The sequence below is a fragment of the Ambystoma mexicanum genome, chromosome 12, assembly GCF_040938575.1.
Source record: "Ambystoma mexicanum isolate Mex_15411 chromosome 12, UKY_AmexF1_1, whole genome shotgun sequence".
In the NCBI taxonomy this organism is placed as follows: Eukaryota; Metazoa; Chordata; class Amphibia; order Caudata; family Ambystomatidae; genus Ambystoma; species Ambystoma mexicanum.
Window position 1 is genome coordinate 593,447,636 of NC_090936.1, and position 25,155 is coordinate 593,472,790.

Consider the following 25,155-nt stretch of genomic DNA (forward strand, 5'->3'; position numbering starts at 1 on the left):
TGGCCGCAGACAAGACAAAGAGGTCAGCCCCTTCCCCGAAGCTAACCCCACAGAATGCCCCCGAAAAACAGGGAAAGCTAGCCATTAGAGATGACATCCAGGCCTTCATGCAGGACATCAAAGCAGAGTTCCGGTCTTGCATGACTGAACTGTCTACGCGGATGGACCAAACAGACCACCGACTCACAGAAGCGGAGCAGACACTTTAGAGGACCTAACTCAGAGCCACGATGCTGCATTAATAGAACTGAGACGCGACCTCCAGGTGCTACAGAACAGGAACGAGGTACTCGAATTTAAACAGGAGGACCTGGAAAATAGGGCTCGTAGAAATAACCTGCGTATCCGAGGGGTCCCGTCACCGGTCCCAGACAAAGAATTACCAGAATACATAGGCAATTTCTTCCAAGCCCTCCTCCCACACATGGACAAAGCCCAGCTCATCCTAGACCGCACTCAGACTGCGCCCAAGACGAGGGGTGGACTCAGACGGTCCTCCGGACGTAATCACCAGGGTCCATTTCTACGCTACCAAAGAGGCCATCTCGGCACTAAGCCGTACTAAAGATGAGCTCTTGTTTATGAGCACTCAACTTCAGATCTTCCAAGACCTCTCGCTGATGACCCTACAGAAAAGAAGATGCTTGAACCCCTTAACTGCGTTCCTGCAGTCCCAGCAAATACGCCATCGATGGCTGTTTCCGTCCACTCTCCAATTCACGTTCCAAGGCGTTCAGCGCAAGATCAGTCGGCTGGAGGACGCGGAGTCCATTTTGCACTCTAACTCTCCGGAGTCCTCAACAGCCCATAGTCCCCTACGTCCCTCGGGGGAGACGGAGCAATCACCCCAGAAACAACTACAGCAACCCTGGTCCAAAACTCAGACGCCGGAAAGTAAAGTAACCCTTCCACCCAGAGCAATCATGAAATTTCCGATTCGATAAGCCTAAGAAAACGTCAGAGATGCCGCGGGCCCTGAGCGGCTCCAAGGAGTATGTCACTGATCCACTCTTGGAGACGAACCCAATTATGGGGTTTGATCCTAGCCCGGTTGGCTGGGAGTACAGTTACAGGAATCCCAGCCCCGTTGGCTGGCAGGACAGTGTTGGCCAGGGGAAGGCCCGCATGGGAAATGCTGGCCCCCCACCCACTTAAAAGTTTACCCTCCCGTTGGAGGGTACAGAAAACCCAGCCACAGGAAAACCACGCTGAACTTGAGCCACGAGATGAAGACTGAATACCCCCATCCCCCCCGCGACAAGCAGAGCCCCATTCCAGAGGACGCTCAGGGAATGCCCCCTCAACACCAGAAACTAAAGTTCTCGACACTGAATGTCAGGGGCCTCAACGCCCCGCAGAAGCGGAAAGCGATCCTGAGACGCATCCAGAATGACGAGGCCTCCATTGTCTTCCTCCAGGAGACTCATCTGATTCCAGCCAACTTCACGAGGCTCCGGGACCGGCAATTCCCACTGCAATTTCTGGCATCCAACAGAAAGAAGAGGGGCGGGACTGCAATCTTGATCGCCAAAGGCCTTAAGCCGCAAATCCTGGACTCCATGCTATGCCCGGAGGCCCACTTTGTGGCGGTGAAATGCCGAATGCTCGGCCAACTGTACACATTGGTTTCGGTATACGCTCCTAATGAAGAGCAGGAGGTATTCTACTCTGCCCTAGTACGCGCCCTCCTTCCATTTGCTGAAGGCCAAACCATCATCGGAGGAGATTTCAACGGAGTCCCTGACCCCTTAGCAGACAGATCGCACCCTCCAGCCCGCAGAGACTTTGGCCTGGCGACAGCGCTACTCAAACTCTTCCATACCCTGGATGTGGTAGACGCCTATTCTTATGTGCATAGAACATACTCTCGCATTGAACTCCTGTTGGCATCATCGCAGATCCTGGCATTCACAGATGAGGTCCTCATTGGACCCAGAATCCTCTCGGACAACGCGCCCATAACGCTAACCCTCAGAGCCCACAACCCTGACCCGTCCCCACGGCGCAGCTGGTCTATATGACCCGATCCTAGAAGACATGGCCACGAGAGACGTGCTGGCTAAAACAATAAAGCAGTACTTTGAAGAGAACAAAAACGAAGATTCCTCCCCGGCGACCACGTGGGACGCAATGAAGGCCGTGGTGAGAGGGGTCCCAATATTCCAAGGAGCGGTCTATCACAAACAAAAACAACAGAACCGCCACATTCTAGAGGACAAAATTCTGGAGGCGGAGACGGCGTGTAAGGCCAGAAACTGGTCCCCAAGAACATACCGAGCATTACAGATGGCTCGAAAGAAATTGGAGGCCCACTGCGCGGAGGACACAGCCCAGCTTCTAGCCAAAGCAGAGCTACTATGCCAAAGGTAACAAGGCGAACAAATTCCTAGTGGAAAAATTGGCAAGAGTCAAGAGGAGGAACACTATTATAGGCCTCCGGGACCCCCAAGGAGCAGTCCAATTCGCTGATCGGGATAAATTAAGAATTGCAGAGGCTCACCTGACCGATACAATGTTGGCCACCCCAAGATTTAGCGAAGAACAGCATTCTTACCTGCAGGGGGCCACCTTACCCCAGATCGCAACTCCAAGAAGAGAAGAGCTGGAGGCCCCGATCACCAGCGAAGAGATCGACGAGGTCATCAAAAGCTTAAAACCAAGAGCCCTGGGACCAGATGGGTTCTTGCCACGATTCTTCAAACTCTTCCGACCCCAGCTGCTGGCTCCCATGACGACTCTCTTCAACTCCTTCGCCACCTCAGGATCGATAACCCAGTCGATGAAAGAGTCGATGACAGTCCTAGCGCTGAAACCAGGAAAGGATCCCAGAGACATCGCGGCATATCGACCCATCTCCTTGTTAAATCTAGACGCAAACATTTATTCAACGGTCCTGGCGAACCGTCTAGCGAAGATACTCCCGGACGTTATAGACCCAGACCAAACAGGATTCATCTTACACAAAGCCACCACGGACAACACGCAGGGTCCTCAACCTGGTTGAGATTGCTAAGGGAGACTCTCGGAAACTCTCCCCGCTGGCTCTGGACGCGACCAAGGCCTTCGACAAGGTAGATTGGTCGTTCCTTCGTCTTACCTTGGAAGCGTTCCGCGTCGGGCCATCCTTCTCGAAGCTCATCTTCACGAATTATCAAACCCTGACGACTCTCCTCCGAGTGAACGGCCTACTGACCGGCCCGATCCCCCTAACATGCGGCACCAGACAGGGGTGTCCTCTCTACAACCTCCTCTTTGCCACGGTTATGGAACCCTTGGCCCAGCGGATTCGCCTCAGTGCCAGAATCAAAGGCCTTGAAGTGGGCCCTACACAGCATAAGATCGCGCTCTACGCTGATGACGTGATGCTGACCATAACAGACACTTCCCGGTCCCTGAGGGCCTCTCTAGCGGAAATCCATAGATTCGGAAAGGTCTCTGGATTTGCCATCAATTTCGTGAAATCTTCAGTCTTGGGGATAGGCCTAGACCAGAGAGATACGGAGTCCTTCAGATCCCAGTGCGCGATCCCACTAAGCGAAAAGTCTATCCCCCTACCTCGGGATGCAGATCCCCGCTTCTCCTGCAGACACCTACCGGACAAACTTCCCTATCCTACTTAAAGCGTTAGAAAAAGACCTTGACAGTTGGCACAAGCAGGAAATCTCACTAATAGGTCGCATTACGGCCTGTAAGATGAACTTACTACCAAGATTTCTTTACGCCTGCTCGGCCCTCCCCATTATAGTCCCTCGTCCCCCGCTACAGCGACTTCAGAGGAAGATATTCCGATTTATATGTAAGGGGAAGAAAGCCTGCATCCCGCGGAATACCATGATACGTGCCCCGATCCAGGGAGGCCTCGGGGTCCCCGACCTCCAACGGTATCAGATGGCAGCACGGATCGCTCACACTTGGGCCTGGACCATTGCTTCAGGGCACCCCAAATGGATGGACATAGAACAATCCCGTTTACCTCTCCCCCTGCGCTTTCTCCTACACCTTCCTGCCTCACTGTGGCGAACGTGGCCGTCCATCCTATCATCGACTAAGCAGACATTAAAGGCATGGGATTGGGCACGCAAATCCAGAGGCATCCCGAGGGACCTGAGCCCGTCAGCCCCAGTGTTCCACAACCCGGCCTTTTCGCCCGGATCCTCCCCCTCGAACTTTAGAAACTGGATCGCTGGAGACCTTAGCTCCCTGAGTCAGCTATTCGAAGGTACCCAGCCGCTGACGTTCATCCAATGCAAAAGAGCCTATAATCTCTCGGAGTCTGACAGGTTCTTGTATATCCAAATCAGGCACTGGTGCTCACATCCCCAGACTAGGTTGGCAGCCACACAGGAGCTTGATGCTCTGGAACTAACGGCGGCTGACCCCCCCCAGCCCGAGGACTTATTTCAACGCTGTACCGTCTGTTCCAGGCAAACCCATTGGCACTTAAAGCAACATATATGTCGCAGTGGGAGAGAGACCTGGGACACCCGATCCAGGATCAAGAATGGACTGACATTTGGTCACGCACGCATTCGTCCTCTTTCTGCATTACCAATCGGGAATGCGTGCATAAACTTCTCTTGAGATGGTACTACCCGCCGCTCCGACTGCACCACTTCAATCCATCCCTGGACCTGCAACGCTGGCGCCGCTGTGGCTCACCAGGCTCTTACCTACACATGTGGTGGACTTTCCCAGTGGCGGTGGACTTTTGGATCCAGTGCATGGCCACCATTACAGACATTACCCAGATCACGCTGCCACTGGAGCCGGAGCCACTCCTACTGGGGACCCCGATCCCGGGGATCTTTCCAAGATCAAGCCCGCTAGCGGCCCTCATTACACAACTCCTCCTGGCCGCGAAAATCACAATAGCCAGGACATGGAAATCCCCAGTGGGCCCCCAAATAGTACTGTGGTGGTTGAAGCTCTGGGACATCTTCATCGCCGAGAAAATCATGGCGGCAAGCAGAGGCCGCCTCCACCGCTTCACAAACATGTGGTCTCCGGTGATAGACTATGACCAACGCTTTCCAGCCCTGACACAAACCACGTCTGGCGTTGAATGCACAGCGGGCAGCAGACCGGAACCGGACTCCATTGGTGGATGAGCAGGTCCCGGAAGATAGCCAGAACTAAGGGGTGGGGGGCGGAAGCTCAGAGATACATGAAAAGGACCTAATGAGGTACATGACTGAGGGCTGTAGAGCCGGTGTTCGGACTCAATTGGCGAGGGAGCAGGCCTTGGGGGACAGCCGGTAAAGTATGGGGGCTGGTACAGGGGGATGCACGTTTATGAGTCAATATTGGAAAGAAGTGCTGAATTGATGCGATACTTCGTTTTCCTGTGTGCTAACTAAAATAAATATGTTAAAAAAAAAAGAAAAAACTGGTGTTTACACATAACACTGAGCAGTGATCCTAAATAGGAATAACTGTCTTTCTGGAATTCTATATAATAATTGCTAGAATCATTAAAGGTTTATTTCAGGCACACTTTAGGGGCGAGTCCCTGTTTTTGTCTGTTCTTGAACGCCTCAACTCAAAGCTTTGCATTCTTCCAAGGCTGATAAATGAGTACCAACAGAGGTTGGCCGATATTGTGATATTGTATGTATATTTATTATATATATAAAGCGCTTAAAAGCAAGTGCTATATAATAACACATCATTATTTGGCCTTCAACTTCTGCTTGCACTCACAGTAATCTGGTAATATGGGCCTATAAACACACTGATATTCATGATACATATGGTGATCAATTCTTGTATGAAATGTATATCACATTATAGTGATATCGCAACCATATTGTCGTAGTGTACTTGCTATGTGATGCCACTTCCTGTTTTGTCAAGGGGTGAAAGGTCGTTTTCCATCACTTCCTGTGATGTCACTTCAGGGTGGGGGCCAAATGACATCACGTCCTGTAACGTTAGAGGCCAAAGGTCGTGCAATGTCACTTCCGCCACCCGTAGCATTTCCCTGCTGCAGGAAATGGGGGCCACTGCCTCTGTAGGCATGCCACTCACCACTCCCCAACCACAGACCATACCATTAGGTCTTTGAATCCCCACTTCGTAGGAGATGGTAAGCCCAAACCGAAAGAATGTCCTCCCCCCAGGAAACATTTTACTCAGTGTGGCACCGCACGGGGGATCACGTCTCTTTGCCATGTCCTCGGCATCCACTCAATAGTTATCCTCCTCCTGGTGGCTCGATGTGTCTGTTAGGCAGAGTTTGTATGCAGTACCCTTTGGGACCACTACACACAACTAAGACTACGGGTGTAAGCAAAACTAACCTTTGGTATAAGTCTGTACCACACAGTTTTTGGTAGCGAGCTGAGCAGCCAGGCTGATCTCAAGAGGCAATGTGAGCTTGTAAGGGTGTTACACAGAGGTCTACAACGAGAAGTATTCAGATAGACACTTATGCTCAAGGTTTCTTGGTAAAAAAATGAATTTATTACACAATCATTTATAAAGCATTCACTAAAGGAGGCAACCAATATCACACAATAGTATACTACAATACTAATTACTAAGCAATTGAGCTCTCTTGAAGTAGGAACAAAATAGCATTACAGTAGGAGCAAAAAGGCATAAGTTAATAAAACGAATATTACTCTAAAACAGTGCAAATATTTGGAGTTCACCAGAGGAGTTGATGCAATGCAGTAGGCAGGCCAAAGTCAATGGGCTAGTGTCTTGTATAAGTAAAAACGATTCAGGTATTTAAAATGGAAGTCTTTGCCACGGTTCTTAGAAGTAGTTCCCAGAAGAAAGGTCTGTATGTCGGGTCATAAGCGGACTAGGCCTGCAAGTTGCCAAAGTTCCACGAACTTTCGCGGTGAGAGGCAAGTTCTCTCGGTTGGGTTTTCACAGTACCTTATATTGAAGAAAAAGATGCAGTAGAAGACTTCTGTTCCTGCAGATCTCGCTGTTCCTACGCCTCAGTCGTGGGGACAAGAGGAAGGACGTCAGGGGACTCCTGCAATGTGCAGCGACAGGACACAAAAGCTGGCAAATTGGCAAATCTTCGATTCCGGTTGCTGTCCTTCCCCCTGGTTAATCCTAACCAGCTCTGAGAAAAGTATCCAGGTGACTTATGAGTTGATTGGTCCCACCAACTCAAAGGAAGAAGTTGTCCTTGAAGGGCTTCTTTGTCGAGGGGAACTTGGCGATTCAGACCTGCAGCAGGGTTCCACCGGGCAAACCAACGGTCCAGTAGTTGTAGCAGCCGTCCTCTTCCAGCTCGTCTCGGTTCTTTCGTTTCAGTGGTCGACTCTGCCTTTCAGTCCAAGGGACTCGCCTTTTAAACAGTTTTCTCCCATTAATTCCAGCCTAGCTGCCACTCACCCAGCAGGGTGGCTGCCCTTGCCAGAGAGTCAGCCAGCTAATCACGCCAGAGTGCATTTGGGTCTCAAAGGAGACTAAGCACAGGGAGTTTCAGGCACCTCCCTCACTTCCTGCCCACCCCAGACACTTGGGCGCCAGAGGCTGCCTTCAGTCCTGAAGCCCGCCAAAGGCACAGAAACAAAGGGACCAAACCTGGTCTGGCGCGCAGAGACAAACTCTAGAAAGACCTTTCCAAAAAGAAATGTCGAAAAAAGAAGTCTGGTTCCCGTTTAAACAAAGTGGGTTAGGCACCATCTTGAAAAGCATGGCTCCCGCAATTTTTAGCTACCAGTGTATGCAGTCGAGGAAAAATCATGGTAGTTCGTTGTAAAACCACTGCCACTAATAGAAAAGGGTAGCATTTGACTGCTACATGAGTTTCTAGACATAGGGGATACTAGGTAACCCCTCCAGCACTCTATAGGAAGATAGTGTGGGCTGGGTCTAGGAATTTAAAAAGACTAGTAAAGTCAATTTAACTTTACATTCTCTGGGAAACAATTTCTCCCAGAGAAGGTATTTAACCCTTGGGGTTGCCTAAAAAGCTTCCCTGTGTCACTGCACTGAGGGTGCTGTGTGACGCACAAGAAAAGATGATGCCTATGGAGTTATCTAAAACTCCATAATCAAAGAACACAAGGGTAAAACGCACACCAAAATACATGAGTGAGAAAAAAGGCTCACACTCCCTCCAGGAAAAAAAATCAAAATAAATCAAGTCCTCAAAATCCAGCAAAGTTGCTGGGGATCTCTAAGGTGATGGGAATGGGCACGTGACCGACATCGCCTCTGAACCAGACGTGACCCTGAAGTCATCAGTTCCCATGTCAAATAATGGAAAAGGAAATGTTGAGCGATACCCAATCTCCTTGACCATTAACCATGGTGTGAATGAGCGACAGTCTCTCCTTCTGACGAGCCTAAGATCTGACAAATCTTGGTAAATCTTCAAGGTATTCTCCCTCATAGTGCAACTCCTTCCGTAGTCTGGCTTTAGTCAGCACCTCTTAGTCAGCATGTCCTAGCGGGACCCTCTCTATTCAATTTGTAAAGTCATCCTTTTCAAGTCTGAAAAGGTCAAATGTACACGAAATAGTAACTGCATCTAGTAACAATGTGCATATTTTTTACATGAAATCTGGAAGATCATTATTGCTGAAATCTTATAAGCTTTGTCTAAAGTTCACTGGAGTTAGTTCCATCTTCTCTGAGATCTTAATGTATTGTTCTGGGCAGCTAGTCATTCATACTGTTATAAGGTATGAGAAAGACGAAATAAGAGGGAAGTTGCGTTTTAGGCCTAGGGATTGTAAATCAATGTTTTCCCTCAGGATAAAATGGCATTTCCAATCTCATACCCTGCCATATGAGTTATTTGCTGTCCAACAGGTCTAGGGTTGTTCACATTAACTAAGGTTGAGAGGAGTCTTTAGGATACTATACTAGGTAGCTATCCACTTGTTGGGTTGTATATTATCCATATTATCCTCACCCCCCTGTTATTTTATGTTGGGTGCTGACCCTTGGCAAATGACATGTAGACATTGGGGTTAGAAGAGTTCTTTTATAGGTATTATTGTTTTATAAATATGCTCGGTGTTTAATATTGTGCATTAGCACCTAAAGAACGTATTTGACCTGATATTTATATGTGTGTCTATATTTTTTTAAGTATACCAGTGTGGTGTCTTTTATACATTTGTGTGTTGATTAACTGAACCTCTGTCGACCTACTAACACCCTAGCTGAGTGTTAAGCCTGGTCGCTTTGACCACACGACTGGCATTTACTAGGTTGGGCTTTCTGGAAAGGTGTTTTAGGCTTCCCCTTAAGATTAGTTGTTGTAGCATTAACAGAGTGTTGCACAAAACTGCCGTAATGAGGCAATATACCCAAGGTGGCGGGCAGACCTTGTAGGTAACTGCCCGGAGCCCAAAATAAGGGTGGCAGTGCAGTTAGCAAAAAGGTTGGCACGCCACCGCGGGCATATCACCATTAGCACCCGTGTAGTTCACGGTTTTCAATGTTGATGACCTATTCTCAATCTCTTGCAAATTTTATAATTATAACTGTTCTTTTATAATGCGCTTAATACCAGAGATTGGTTTCTAAGTGCAGGATCGGGATTCAAACCTGTGTTACGCTGCGTTGTCTTGCTTCCAAGTCAAACGTGTTGCCCCAGAGCTATCCCCCTTCACCTTCTGAGAACTCACTTCAGTGACTTGTATTTTCCAATTCCATTTCTATCATTAATCAAGATTCTCTACATTTCTACATACATCAGGGTCCAGTTGATTTTCTAAAAGGTGTACATCACCATTCCTAAAAACTGCAGTTTTTCTTCTTGCATCTACACCACTTTGAAGAAAAAGCCACTCAAGTAAAGAAATAACAAGCATTGGCAAAAAATAGTTTTGGCATTTACTGCTGTTCTTTGCATATTACATTTATAGGAACTAGGGTGCAAGGAGGAGAGTGCAACGTTTCAAAGGAGTGTGATAAGGGGCGCTGGTGGCAAGAGCATGAGAAGGAAAGAGAATAGGAGCATGAGAGGGTAAGAAATAAAGCAACCATTTGACAGGAAGGATGAGAAGTGTAGAGAGTGGAGCTAGGGTGGGTGTGGAAAATTGGGGCTAGTGGTAGACCGAGTGGAGGCAAGGTGGGAAAGACAGGTACAGAGTGGAGGTAGAGTGGGTGGGGTAGATTGGGCGAGTCGGGGTAGAGAGTGGGGATTGGGTGAGTTAGGGTTGACAATGTGGGGTTGGGGTGTTGATTGGGTGGGTGAGGTTAGAGTGTGTGGCCAAATAAAACATGAACAAAGCAGTATCGAGAGGACTTGTGTAAAAGTAGCCCAAAATAGACCAAACAAAGTACAACCAGCACATGTAATGAGGGTGGGGGTAAAGAGCCTCGGGGTGGGTGGGGATAGAGAGTGGCAGTGGGGGTTAGAGAGTGTGGGGTCAGAGGGTGGTTTGTAGAAAGGCAGCCTCAGGAGAACAAAACGCATAATTTGGCCTTAAAAGTAGCCCAAATTAGCCCGATGTGAAATAAATGCGCAGTTGAGAAATGGAAACCCAACTTGCTTCTTACAAAGCTGTTGGTTGTAGCAAATATTGTTAGGGCACTTCTCATTGGTTAGCCACTTAAATATCCACAACTCTCCTGCATCTTTCATCCGTGCCAGGGTGAACTCCAGCAGGTAACTAGATTTTAATATCAACCTTCTGTTTTTAGTAATGGCCCCACCAGTTGGCAGTCACGGCGACCGTGTACAAGAAAACCTTGCGACTTGTCGAGGATTAGAATTAATTATATTTGGTTATTTAAAACACGCTTAATACCGAAGAGGTTTCGAAGCGCGGACCCGAGATTCAAACCTGTGCTGCTCTGCATCATCTTGCTTCCAAGACGAGCGCGTTGCCACTGAAATAGCTATACTACCAGTGCCAGAGATCACACACTTAAAAAACATTGAATATGGTAGAGAAACTCTTTGTACCACTGCCATTAATGTGATCATAGGTCACATCTCCTCTCCAAGCGCTTCCTGCCCCCATTCGCCATCATCCAAGTGCTTTACTACAACCGCACCATGCAAAAAAATACCCTCATCGAAGGCAGCTGCTGTTAGCGGAGGCGTGCAAAATATTCTTGCAGGGAGGATAGCTCAGTGGCAGCGTGCTCGCCTTGTAAGCAAGACAAACACGAGCAACACAGGTTCGATCCCTGGGTCCGCGCTTTGAAACCTTTGGGTATAAAGCATGTTAAAAATAACACATCATAAATAAACCCATCAGGGGTCCCACAACAGGAAAGCGGTAGTGCTTTTGCAGGTATTTGATGTGTTTCTAAGCCTCTCAATCTTTGCAGATATTGGAATAAAGATGTAAAGTGATTTTGGTCAATGCTGCAGGGCCGCCCAAAGCGAGGCAGGGTAACTACTAGTACCATCCGGAAAGCCTGAGAGAGGGGCAGCTGTCTCAAAGCCTGCTCCCCTCTCCCCAACAACACAGACACACAGTCTCTCCTCACTACAAAGCGCAGGAAGGGTGAGGTGTGAACAGCCCCTCACCCTTCCACAAACAACAGGGTGCTAAGCACCATGAGGAAACCAGCAGCAGGCAGCAAGGAGTACAAAGACCTGTCCCCCCCTCGGGATGCCAGACAGTCGTCTACTGCCGGCCTGGGGGCTGGGCCAGCCCCCACAGCTACACATCAAAGACACAGGGCTACCCCTGGGTCTTATATAAGAGCTCCACAGCTCACAGAAAAATACAAACTGTCTGTGGACCCTGAACGGGGACCCAAACAGTCAGGAGGTTCGCTGTTCATTCAGAGTCCTCCACTCTTCTTTTCCTCAAAGCCCTCCCACCCTAGAAAAGAAGGGAGAAGAACAAGGAAGAGAAATACAGGACACTGTACGGTGAGCACAACAAGTCGTGGGACAAGAAGGCGGCACGGGCCAGAGGGGGTAACCTGAGGCCCCGGTGCCCAAAAGTATGATATTAGGATATGCGATTATTGTTATTGTTTCCATAACCATATCTGTAACAATAAAATCCTAGGGCCTTTTATTGCCAACACTTGACAAACGTGTGCTCTAACTCTGGGGAGGGAAAGGGTTTGGGCAGCCCACAACCACTGTTACGAAAAACACTAAGGTAAGTGGCGTGCATATGGGTCCAGCAGTTACCAGGGATCAGGCAAAGTGTTCACAATGGCTAATGACAATAAAATGTAGGTCTCCTGGTTCCACATTTAGTATCTTTTGACATCTCCTCCACCAGTGCACGAGCCTTCGCCCACAAGCTCCCACCTCGCTGTTGCACTAGTGGATTCAGTTGTTTCACCTGGTGCAGCAGCGCAGGGGTGCAGGCAACTCCTGTGCTCTGTCTACTGGGCACCATCTCCCACCCCACACACAAAGGTTGGTGGTCAAGAGCTGATGCACCATTGCTATAGGTGACATGACAGAGCAAAGGCACTACCTACTCCAAGGAGTGTGCGTGCGCACGTTTTAGCTGGGGGAGTGGTATAGAGAGTGGGAGGAAGAGGTAATCAAGGAGCGGGCGACAGGAGCACGACAGAGGGAGGTAGAAAGATGTGACATGGAGAATGAAGGCGAGTTGGGTGAAAGACACAAAGAAGGGAGATTGTTGAAGAGGAGGATGGGGCAGGTAGAGGAGGATAGCAATTTGAGTGAGGGGTGGTGAGAGGAGTACAAGAGGCAAGGGCAAAGGGATAGTTTGAGAGAAAGGAGAAAGTCATAAAGGGGAAAAGAATAGAAGTGAGGGAGATGTGTGAGAAACAGAGAAGGCAATATAAGGAAGAGGCAAAGAGCTGGGTATTTTGCATGGTGCATTGGTATGTACAGTATGCCATGTAATATGTATTTGGTATGTGCATTATGTGGTGGTAGGTGCATTTGTGTCGTGTGTGCATGTATGATGTGTGTTGTAGTGTTATTTATGTTGTCTTGTGATGGTTGTTAGTTGCAGCGTGTTCAATGTTTTGTGCACTTTGTGTGCTATGTGCTGTGTATTTGCGATATGCCCAATATGTGGGGTATTGTGTGGTCTTCTATAGGAAATTGCTCTGTGGTTTGCGTGTTGCGTAAAGTTTGAGGTGGATTTCTATTTGTTGTGTTATTATATGTACATGTACACAAATATCATTATGGGATTTAAAGTCATAGGTTTATGGAGGTCCTAGGAAAACATTAAAAAGGCGCATATAGGTAGGGGCATCATAAAAAGACAAAGCTGCATTAACTAAATGCAAGTCATAAACAAGCCACCGCCGATACTGAACTTGTTTGAGTAACGTTGCAAATAAGTGTTGGCGGCGGCTTAACATTCCAAGCCGCTGCCGGCACATATTTGCAATGTTAAAAGCGGCGGCCACCGCCTCTGAATTAGTTTCACTAACGTTGCAAATATGTGTCGGCTGCGGGTTAACATTAATCCACTGCAGGCACAGATTTTTAACATTAGTAAAAAATTCAAAGTCGGCGGCATCAAAAGTGACAAGCTGGCACATAGATTCAATTCATTTCACTAACGTTGCAAATATGTGTCGGTGGCAGCTTGATGTTGTTAATCTGCTGCCGGCACAGATTTTAACGTTCGTAAAACGAATTCAATGTCGGCAGCGGCTTAAAGCCACCAACAAATTCACATGGATTCAGAAAAACAAATTGTGTTTCGGTGGTGGCTTAGCATTATGCAAACCAAGCCGCTGCCGGAATTACATTAAAGCACAAACGCACATTAAGCAAAATTTTAAAAAAAGGAACAAGTTACTCATCTGTAACTTTTGTTCTCCAGCATGGGTCAGACATGGATTCACATGCTCATGAATATTCCCAGTCAGACCGGAATCCTCAGTAAAAGATAAAACGGTTTCATTTTCACTTACAAACTGTATTTCTCCTCTAAACCAATCACTGAGCTCTGGGTCATACTGCCCCCAGCCAATGACTGACCCCTCCCACGCCCCTCCTCTGGCAGCCATCTTCAGATTTGGTAAGCACGTAAAGTTGCAGTATGACCAAGAATAGCTGCAGAGGCCTCTGTAGGCCTCCTGGGTCGAGGACCGGGAGGGTTGACGGTACAAAGAGGACCCTCTGCCGAAACTTGAGACGATTTGCCGGACTTCCTGTCGAAGGCACAAAAGGATGGGTGGTGTTGAAATGTATCCAGGGCACGGGTCGTCTGTGTCCGGCTTAATGGCCTGCAACAACTGGTCGACTACCTTCCCCAAAGAGGTTGTCCCCGTCGAAGGGCATGTCCAGCACCCTAGTCTGGACCTCCTGACTGAAGTTGGTGGCTTTCAGCCAGCCACGATGATGGAGGTAGACATTGTTCCCCCATCTGCCGGAACCCTGTGTCTGCGACATCCAGGGTCACTATGATGGCATGGTCCTATGCCACCTCCTGGAGGATGGAAAGTGCCTCGACCCTCGTAGTCAGGTAGGAACACCAGCAGCGGGGCCATCTTATACTGCAGCTCCCCATCGTACCGTGCCAGAATTGCAAATGCATTGCCTGCCTTGACTGTTGTTGGAATGGCATCCAACTTCTTCCCCTCACTATCCAGAGGGACAGAGGATGAATACTAGAGGTTAGACTACTTCTTTATCGCTGCCGCAGACACCACGGAGTCCGGTTAAGGCTGCCAACGTAGCCACTTGGGTGCGGACTCCGGCACCCAGTAATCTTTCTCCAGCCTAGCCCACTTGGCTGGGACCGTGGCCAGATTTAGCAAAGCTAGACCCTCCTCCCAAACATCGTCTAGGAGCGGCACCATCAAGATGGTCTTCCTCTTGGCCGCACGTCGTTGGTATGGAACCTACCTTCTTGGCATCAGTTGGAAGAGTTGGGACGCTCGGTGACCATGGCATGGAATAACCCCACCTGGTCCGGGGAAGAAGCCCTTGGCTGCGGCAAACCACCCGCTGTGACATTGTCTTCTGTGTCCGTAGTCGCCATGTCCTTCCCAGTGTCCCTAGGAGGGGTGGGGGAGAGGGCACGTGTGGAGGTTGATGCAACGGTGTAGGGTGCCGCTTCCTCTTTTTTGCTAGTGGCTGGTCCGGGGCCACCAGTGCCGGCTCCGTCGTTGGCATCCTCTTCTGAATCTCAGAAATCAGGGTGTGTAGGTCAAAAGGATGGCCATCGATTCATCGCTCCGAGGGGTCGGAGCGGTAGGCCAACTGGGCCCCGCACCACCGGCATGTCTGCCATTGCCGTCTCCCTCAGCGTTTCTGGCGCCATCGTCGGCCACATCCTCCTGGATCGTGTGCACAGACACCTGATTCTTCACATCCGAGGAAGAAATATCCGTACCCTGCAGTACGGTGGAGGCCTCCTCTCCCCTCCCCCCTTTTTTTGCATCCTGAGGGGTCGGGTTCAGGCTTAGGGACAACATCCTCTTCTCTGGTGTCCTCTCCACCGGCTAGGCCGAGGTCTCCCGCCTCAGAGGCAGGGATACTCTGGGCACTGCCGGGGCTACCTTAACAAGGGTCAGCCCCCATGGCCTTCAAGAGGGCAGCCGCCACCAACTCGATCGTCAACGAGAGCTTCGCCTGTGCTGCCTGGATCAGGTTGGTCGCCTTTTCCTGAGCCTTTGTCTTCTCTGGCTTTTCCCACAGCTTTGCTGAGTTAGCCGATTTCCTCTTCGAGGAGGAGCTGGATCGATGGAGGCAGATGGTGAAGATGAGCATTCCATGCCCATCACCAGACCCGCTTGCACAGCGCCCCTGACAGAAACGGAATTGGGGTGCTTGGCCTTGTCTTGGGCCGCCACGGATGGAGCACCCTCAAAGGACTTAGAAACCCGCTCTTCAGACCGGCCGGTCCTGGGTGAGGCATGCCCTGCTTGCCACACAGCAGAGGCCTTAGCGTTGAGCCATGCCGCCAACCTACTGTGGCGATCCTTCATGGTTCGCTTGGAGAACCCGAGGGATATTTCACAATCCGCTTACCTGAGATCCGGATGGAGACAGAGGCACTGGGGGGTGGGTTTGTCCTCTACAAACACATTCCAAAGTCGGCAGCTGGAGCAGAGCTTGACGAGGGAGCTTCCCTCCTTCTCTTCAGACATGGTCTGGAGTGTGGAGTAGGCATGATGGCCTTCTGGAATCTTGGATGAAACTTTGATGATTCTTGCCCTTGAGGCACAGAGAAATTCACTGAGAAATGGATCCACGCTTGTCGGCCGAAGGAGTGAAAGAGCACACAAGCTCTGCCAAAAATAGAACTTTTTACCAAAAAAAGCACGAAAATGTACAGCTCACAGGGCAAAACTCGAGGACTCTCAACGTGCAGTAAAAATCTGAAGTTGGCTGCCAGAGGAGGGTCTTAGGAAGAGAGCAGTATGACCCAGAGCTCAGAAATTGGTTTAGAGAAGCAATAGTTTGCAAGTAAAACTTTTTTTTTTGTTTTCCGAGGCTTCCCGGCCTGAATCCATGTCAAACCCCATCATTGAGAATAAAGGCCCTCATCTCTTCAGATGTAGAAACAAAATGGCTTACGTGTACAAAAAAAAATAAAAACAATAACACGAGCACATCCAATCACATCCCTAACTGCACACCCAATCAGGTACTCCTTACATCAAAAACACTGACCAATCCCCCACAAGTCACTCGATGTACATTTTCAAAGCCATTTTAAACCAAAATCTAAATATCACAACTATTACAGTACCTGGGTTAATTTGAATACAAAACACTGTCAAATGTGTAACAACTTAGAAAATATATTTTAAACAATCAAGTCAAATAACTAACATTAACAGATGATGGCTGCCATTTTGGAAGGAAAAATGGGCGACAAATCACCACACAATACAAATTCAGCCAAAGAGTGAAAACCGAGGTGTGTCTGGAGGGAAGATGGATGGGAATGGGAGGAAAATCATAAATGGGTGGGACACATAGCCAAACTACATAAATCCATCCTCAATTGTCATCTACATTGAAAAGCATTACAGACCTACATTCAAAGCCCCTATTTCAAGCTCTTGCATTTAATAACAATAGTTTTGACTTTAAAAGTAGTGCTTTCAGTGCCACCTAATAGCCAAAACAAAACATTTGCTCAGCAGAACACTTCATAAAGTTGTAGTAAAGCACTGCAAAAAGTAAGAACATTTATTGGAAACATTTTTCTTCAAGAACATTGGCAGACTTTCGATCAGAATCGGTGTGTAGGATGGGAGAGGGAACCGTTATAGAGGGGAGCGGGGAGGAGTTAGTCTAGAAGGAGAAAAGGAACATACCGGATCCCAAAGTGCCAGTTGCCGCTCACTCATGCGGCTGAAGCCAGTGGTGAAGATTTTGCCATCAGACATGAAGATTGCTCTCATCGGACGAGCCCCTTCGTGAGCCTTCTCCTTTTCCTGTTGGGTCAGAATGACAGATATTTAAACTGATGTCACAAAGGCCATCATGAAAAACACAGAAAAAGAACAAAATAAAATTTGATTGGATTTGTGTTTTATTAAAGCACAGCAGAACAAACTAAGTTGCTTCTAGGTGCTATAATGAACATGGGAAAGAAGAGTAGGCAATTTGGATAACAGCATAGATTTTTAGGTACATTTGAAAGTTATGACATTGGTAAACACTTCTTTATTTTATTTATTTGTTTATTTGTATTGCGCCAGTAACTTGCAAGTCTCGGGGCACAGAAACATGGAAACGAGGTACGATAACAATTACCACGAGACAAGACTCAACGTACAATTACAGATGGGAGGTCTGTTGAGAGTAGGAAGATCAGTTGAAAACGTGGGTCTTCACTAGTTTATGGAAGCGCAAGTAGTTGGTGTCCCTTCTTACAGTGGCAGGGAGGTTGTTCCATAGGCCGGCGGCTAAAATGGGGAAAGATTTCCCCAAGCCATATTTGTGCTTGTGAGTGGCTACTGTGATCTTTCCTTGATCTGAAGATCTGAGCATGCGATTCGGTGTATTCAGGTGGATCTTGGTTTTTAGGTACTCTGGTGCTTTCCCATGGATGCATCTGTGAACCAGGGTCAGGGCCTTAAATTGAACTCCATCTTCAATTTTGAGCCAGTGTAGCTCTCTTCTGGAGTTGTCGATGTGGTTGTTTTTTTTTTCCTTTATGATCCTCACAGTATTATTCTGTATAACCCGATAGCTATGGAGGCATGTTTTGTTAGACCCTAGCATCAGTGCGTTGCCGTAGTCCAGGTGGGAAAGAATTGTCGCCCTAGCAATAGTGGCACAGTTACCCTCAGTCAGATAGGGCCTAATGGCTTTTAGAAGTCTGAGGTAGTAGGCGCATGTTTTCTTTATGTACTGGGCTTGTGCTTCAGTCCCAAGGGAAGATTCAAGCATCAATCCTAGGGTTTTGACTGTGCTGAGAACCTGTATTTGGGTGTTTTCCATCAGAAATGAGCTGTATTCGGGAGAGAGCGTGGCTCTGGCCTGGTGGGATCCGAATACCATTAGCTGGGTTTTCTTGCCGTTAAGGCACATCCAATTTGTGTCAATCCATAGTTCTATGATGGTATAGACCTTGAGAAGTTGTTCATTGTCTTCCTTGTGATATCCACTGAGTTCAATCACCAGCTGAGTATCAAAAGGCAAAAGGTATCTCAGATACAGGTTGAATAGTAGTAGTGACATACTGGCCCCCTGTGGGACGCCACAGAGGATTTCCTTTTCTGCAGAGATTTCATCGCCCCAGTGAACCCGCGAGATCTTTTTAACAACATTATCCAACCTATTGCTTCTACCGAGCAGTTGGCTGTTTTTTTATTTTATTTTTTAAACGTGGTTTTTAGGGGGTTGTGGTCCAGCAGATCAAATGCTGCACTAAGGTCAAGTAGGATGAGGAGCCCCGCTTTCCCCTGTCCATAATGCTTAGCATTTTACTTTGGAGATCAAGCATAGCTGTCTTGGCGCTGTGTGCTTGTCCGAATCCCGATTGTTGGTGGTGAAGGGATTCTGAGGCTTCCATGTGTGCTTGGAGTTATGATGTGGCTACTTTATCCATGATCTTCAGGATGAAGTTACAGTTTGTAATGCGCCTGAGGTTGTTGGGGTCTCTGGGGTCCAGATTTGTTTGTGTTTCTTTACCAGAGGGGTTACCGTAACCCTTTTTATGTCCTGTGGTACTATCTGATCCCTAAAAGATGTGTTAATTCTGTATCGCGGCAAAGATTTCTGGGTGCTCCAGTATCATTTTTGGGGGTAGGATATTTTTGGCACAGATCGGTTTCATGGAGGCAAGTGTTTTTATCATGTCCTCGGGAGTGATGTCTGAGAACTTAAAAACTTTGATGTTGATAGCCTCTTCTGTCGGAAGGACTGGATCTCTGTTTTTTTGCTTGAGATTTCATGATCAAGTCTCTAGCTTTGAAGATTTTCTGTTTCTGAAAGAAGGCATTTTGGGTGCTGTCACACTCCTCTTGGGATGGAGTGAAGGGGGGGTGATTGCTGTGGGTTTTTCAATAGATTTCAGGATGTTAAAGAGTTTGCTGGTGGCGCTGTCTGCAGTAGTGATTTGATTGTTGTAAAAGTTCTTTTTTGCTTCAAGAATTGCAGTCTTATAAGTTCTCTCACTATCCTTCCATTTTTCCTTATTCTTTGGTGAACCATGAATGTTGTTTGGCATTGGTTCTAATAGTTTTAATTTGTGGTGGGGCCTTCTGGTCTATCATTTTTTTAAGATGGGCTAGTAAGTTAGTTAGTATGGCGTCACAGGCGTGGTCTTCATTGAAGTTAACCTTCACTTCATCTAAGTAGAGTTCCAGCTGCTCTTTGTCTACGTTTTTGGAATTCCATTGTGTTACTTTTATCGGGGGGGTTGGGGAGTTTGTCTCTGGGTGATAGAGGGATGATAGAGAAGGTTACACTGTGATAATCGGACCAGATACAAGTGTCTGTCTTGTAGTCATGTGACTATAGGTTGTTGGTTATGACCCAGGCTAATTTGGTGCCCGTTGTCCATTGTAGGTTCATGGTTTGTGACTTTAAAGTCGATGTTTCTTAATAAGGTCTCGAGGTTAGTGGCTCTTTATCTTTGGAGTTGCCATACCATCGATTAAGATCGCCAACAATGAAGCAGTGTTTGAAACTGTAAGTAGGTTGAGGAGATGGGCGATCTCTTCGTTAAAATCTGGGTGGTGACTGGTGGCCTGTAAACTACAATTAAGTTGAGGAAGCTGTTCGTGGTCGGTGAGTGTTTTAAATGAAGGATTTCGCTTCCACTGCATGTAGATTTGCTTGGGAAGAGGTGCATGGACTCTCGTGATGACTGCCACGCCCCACGCCTTGACCAGATTCTCTGTTGGCGAAGTGGATTGCGTAGCCTTCAGGAACTGCTATGTTGCAGGTCAGGCTTATTGGCTCTTTAAGCCAGGTTTCGGTAATGCAGAAAATATCAATGTTTTCATCAATGATCCTGTCATGGATACATTGGGCATGTTTGTTTAGGGAACGAGTGTTTAGTAGACACACCTTTAACTCAGGTTTGTGCGTAGTTACTCCGGTATTATAAGGCTTCTGGCCTAGTAGCAGTCACATTTTTTTCTGATTGTTCCGAAGTCAATTTCTTTTTTGTTCTGTCGCAGGCCGATTCCACCGCTGTTTTGGTTTTGATGCATAGGTGTTTGTGGACATCAAGGAGAAGTTTGTCGAGGGGTAGAAACCCCATGTTGGTTTGTGTTTAGAAAAGTATGTGGTCTGGATACTTACGGGCAGCGTTTCCTGCGACGCCACCATGGAAGGTGAGTACCGGCACAAGAACGGTTTGGCTCCTGAAGCGAATACTGGGCTTGTCACAGGTGCGCCAGATCAACTGATTTGAGGAGCCTGGGGCTGCTGGGAAATGTAGTTTCCCTGGTCAAGTAGCTCAAGCAGCGGGCACAAAGCCAAGTGCTGCTTTTAAAGCGAGTAGACTAACCTCACATGCAGCCAGTCACACAATCCACAGAACGTGATGTAATCTCACATGTGATTACAAAAGTACTTCAATTTCAATTCAAGAACAACACACATTCAGTTTTGGCAGCAGCAGCATAACACATACGCAAAAAAGAAAGAACCTTAGTATTCCCAATAGTAGTGCATTCAATAGTTGGGGGCCTCGACAGAAAACTTTCCTCAAATAGTATACACAGAGGAAGGCAGAGTTAGTAGCAAACTAATAGGCGCTCAAAGGGATCCATTTGGCAGGAAAGGTTTAACTCTGGCCATAAAATGGGAGCGCTAGTCCAAGCCTGCATTTGAAATTAAGTAAGAGCGTAGCGCCTGTCAGTTTAGTGAACCTTGTAAGGAGGTAAATTGGTCTACTTTTCTTTAGGCCAAAGATGCATGAAATTCATACCATTGACCACTTCTCTTTGAGACAGCCCCATGAGCATAATGGGTTCTGAAATCGGAAAAGCACCAACTCTGGCATAGGTGCCAATTAATGACCTGCTCTGTTCCAGCGTCATGAGCCCCGGGAAGTGGAATAGCTAGCACATATGTTGAATGTGTGCAGTAGCTCCTGGAGCGTTCCAAATGCAAGATGGAATTCCCGATAAACGATCTCGGACCCAAACAACCGGACAGCCTCAAAGAATGAGGTAAATATTACATTATGATCAGCTCGAATAAAGTAGGGCAACCTGGTGAACAAACAGATTGCAGCTCACTCAGCTACATTTCAATTACACAAAGGCGTTATACCTCGAAGTACGTCAGCTATGATGTCATCCTACATGGCAAACAGTAAAAACCTATCGAAAGGAGGGATTGTTTAAGGGAACATATATACCTATACTTCATTTAGGTGTAAGTAACATAATTGGCTGCCCCTTATCTGGTAGGAACGTCTTTAACTACCTCTTACTACGAATAATACAGATTAAGAGCAGCGGATTGTCTTCTGCAACAATGTATACATAGGCCCTTATGATTGGTTGACATTCTCTCCCAACCTTGGACATTCGGCTCATTAGCAACACGTAAGCAAAACGAAACCCAGGTGCGGGGAATAACATTAGACCACCGGCCACTTGACCAATTAGTCTACCATCTCATCAGTTGGGACCTAAGCCAAGACCTTTTCCCTATAGTTGACCTTGCTGACCGTTTTCTTCCTTTGGGCTTTTAAGTGAGTGTAGGTACATTGCTATCTTCAGTTGGTGCTTAATGAACGGGCCTGGTTTTCCAGTTCTGAATCACATGCGAGGAGACCACGATTTTGTCAATTGTGACCTTTTATTTAGTGCTATTCAATTCAATTACACAGGGTAGGTACTATTACTCCTCTTGGCTTCTGGAGACTTGGACGCTCTGTCTGGCATATGCTTTCAAATGAGGTTGCATTAAGTGTATAGTGAAATGAGATATATATCCATGATGCATTAATCACCGTAATCGCTAAGCATAGTTCGACATATAATGGAAGTCATAGTATTAAAAGATTTGTTTTTGAAACTCGAAAACAGACATCGACAGGGCGTGTTAGTAATACTATCCCTAGTATGACGTGTACTGTACGCATGGTCCTTCACATTTCGAGATCCCTCAGATTGTTGGTTTCTGACATGAGGTTACATGAAGTGTAGCGTGAGCACAGATGTGATGGAGGAGAAAGCGCGATAACCCGGAAAACATCTATGCCCCTTCTACTCCAGAAGGGGAGGAAGGGTGGGCGCATTTAAATCTAAGCAGGTGAGTAATGTATCCCTTCTGGAGCTTGTGGATCTGCTTAGATCACATGCTCTGCATAGATTAGCAAGCTGTATCTGGAGAAGGAGGTGCGAAGTAAGAAGGTACAGCGGCAAGATGTTTTAGGACCGCTTGTCATACCTGTGAATCTGCTTTAGAGTATGTGTCAATGCAATGAACGTATGGATGGAACTCCATGTTGCAGCTTTACAAATGACGTCTAGAGGGACGTTTGCAATGAAAGCTAAGGTAGCTCCTGTACCTCTGGTTTAGTGAGTCCTGGGGGTGAATATCAAAGTTACTTACCGTAGTGACTACTTACTCCTAGTCCATAGTCCCCTTTCCTCCATACTTTTGGGACATTCCGTCCATCGGTACGGGACCGGAGCACTTTGAAGCATCAAAAATAATGTTTTGTCCTTTACTTTTATGCAGGGCCACCACATGAGACCGTAGCTGCACCTTCCTGTGCTCCGCCCATGCATCGCCCTTCAGTCCTTCTCTGTCGCCAAAGTTGAAGGACCATTAACAAAATAGAGGATACGCATTGAGGAAAGAGGACTATGGATTAGGAGTAAGGGAGTGTTAGTAAAGATTGTATGCAGTAATATCATGGGAGACACCAGTCTTGTCCTTGTGGTATTAGGTAAACCACCTATTGGTATAGGTCTGTACTAGACAAATAGAGCAGCCGGATTTATCTCGAGGGGTAAATGTGAGCTGTAGCATCGAAATCCACACATACAAGTATCCAAATAACACTTACACTCAATGTTTTCTAGGAAAATAATTATTTAACTGTCAGTTTTAAATACTCATTCTTTAAAAAGGGCAATATGTAACAATAAAAATATACTTCATAACACATTCTCAGAATCAAGATAAGCAAGTAGATACTCCTTTGAGATACTTCATACACACTTCCTACACCATGGGGTGACTTCATTGGCATTTATAGATCACTTTTGTACTTGATAGAATTCTGGGGTTGTGGAAAGGAAAGGTTAAGGGAAGGAAAAAGGTTAACAGGTTCTCAGAGCATGTGGGCACTTTAAATCTCCCAATGAAGTATAGATAAAACCCTTCCCAGAAATATTAGTTAAAAGCCAATGTATCACCCATGAGGGACAGTTGGAATCAAAGCCAGTGGGTCAGAAGAGTGTACAGGGAGCCAGGACAGCCAAAGTCAATTTGAAACAAGGTCTATGTATCTGAGGCACTTCTTAGATGGCAAAGCATCTTGCACAAAGTTAGAGATTGTTGTAGAAAATCAATGTTGGGCCACAAGCTGTTACAATTGTGAAATGTTAGAGCTAGAATGACTCTAGAAAGGCAGCTACTGCAAATCTCAACTGAGACCAGCAAGCTACAGACAAAGAGGTAAATACCCCAGAGTCAGAACATTATCTTAGGTTAGAAGAAGATCCAGCTGGCTTCTAGCCTGGTTGCAGACTTGCAGATCCAGTGGTCCTGGGCTTCAGTGGTGGGGCCAAGAGGGAGGACGTCTGGAGGATTCCTGCACAGCAGTTCAGAGGTCGGCAGCAGCTATGGGCTCTTTTCATTTCAGTGACACTTCGCGGTTTCAGTGACCGGCAAATAGCACCACCGCAGATCTTGGACACTGGATGGGCTTCCTTCACGCCTTGAGCCCAGCACTCTGGTAAGGGGACTCGAGCTTGGGTAGTCACACTTCGGGAAGGTGCTCAGGATCTTCCTGGAGCTTTGGTCCGGCTTAAAGACATTGCACTCTACTACAGATTTCTCCACCCCTGGAACTCTGTTCCAGCACCAGCAAAGAAGTACAGCAAAGTTAGTCTTAGGATTAGTTGGTCCCACCAACCTAAGCGAAGAAGTCGTCCTCTCTGGAGCTTCTCTAGTTGATTCGGAAAAGGAGTTTCAGCACAGCAGCAGGGATTCACCGGGCAGTTCAACGGTCCAGGAGGATGCAGCAAGCTTCTCTTCACGATTCCTTCGTCAGAGGTTTCTTCCAGTGGTCGACTCCATCTTCAGTCGAAGATGCCTCGCCTTTTATGTAGGTTTCTCCCATTCATGCACAACCTAGCTGTCACTCACAGAAGGCTGGCTTGCCCTGCAAGGACAGCCAGCCAGCCAATCATGATTGGGTACATTCAGGTTACCAAGGAGACTAAGGACAGGGAGTTTCAGTCAGGCACCTCCCTCGCTTCCCGTCCTGCCAGACACTGGAGCCTGAGGTGGGTTTCAGTACTGAAGCCTGCCGAAGGCAAAGCGAACAAAAGGGTTAAACCTGGTTTGCCGCACAGAGTAAAACCCAAGAAAGACCTCACAAACAAGAAATGGCAGAAAAAGAACACAAGGGCCATGTTGACAAAATGGTCACCCCTGGGTGCTATACTGCAGCTGAGGATTCAGCCTGCGGTAGGAAAGCGCAATGGTAGGAAAATTAAACCACTGCCACCAGCAATTTAAAGTAGTGAGGGTAACAAAAAATATTATAGGAGTAAGTAGAAAAAGGGGCTACTAAGTAACCCCCCCAGCACTCCACCTAGGACGTGGTGTACCAGATCTACAGAGAGAAAAGGTAAGTAAAG

General features: G+C 47.3%; 1 protein-coding gene across 1 annotated transcript in view; it reads right to left on the reverse strand.

The window, feature by feature from the left end:
• Window positions 1–25,155, reverse strand: part of CORO1B (coronin 1B) — a 261,148-nt gene that overhangs the window by 134,801 nt on the left and 101,192 nt on the right. Inside the window, exon 6 of the mRNA XM_069628964.1 lies at window positions 17,176–17,295. Within this exon, the coding sequence (XP_069485065.1) occupies window positions 17,176–17,295 (120 nt within the window). The remainder of the gene's footprint in view (window positions 1–17,175; window positions 17,296–25,155) is intronic.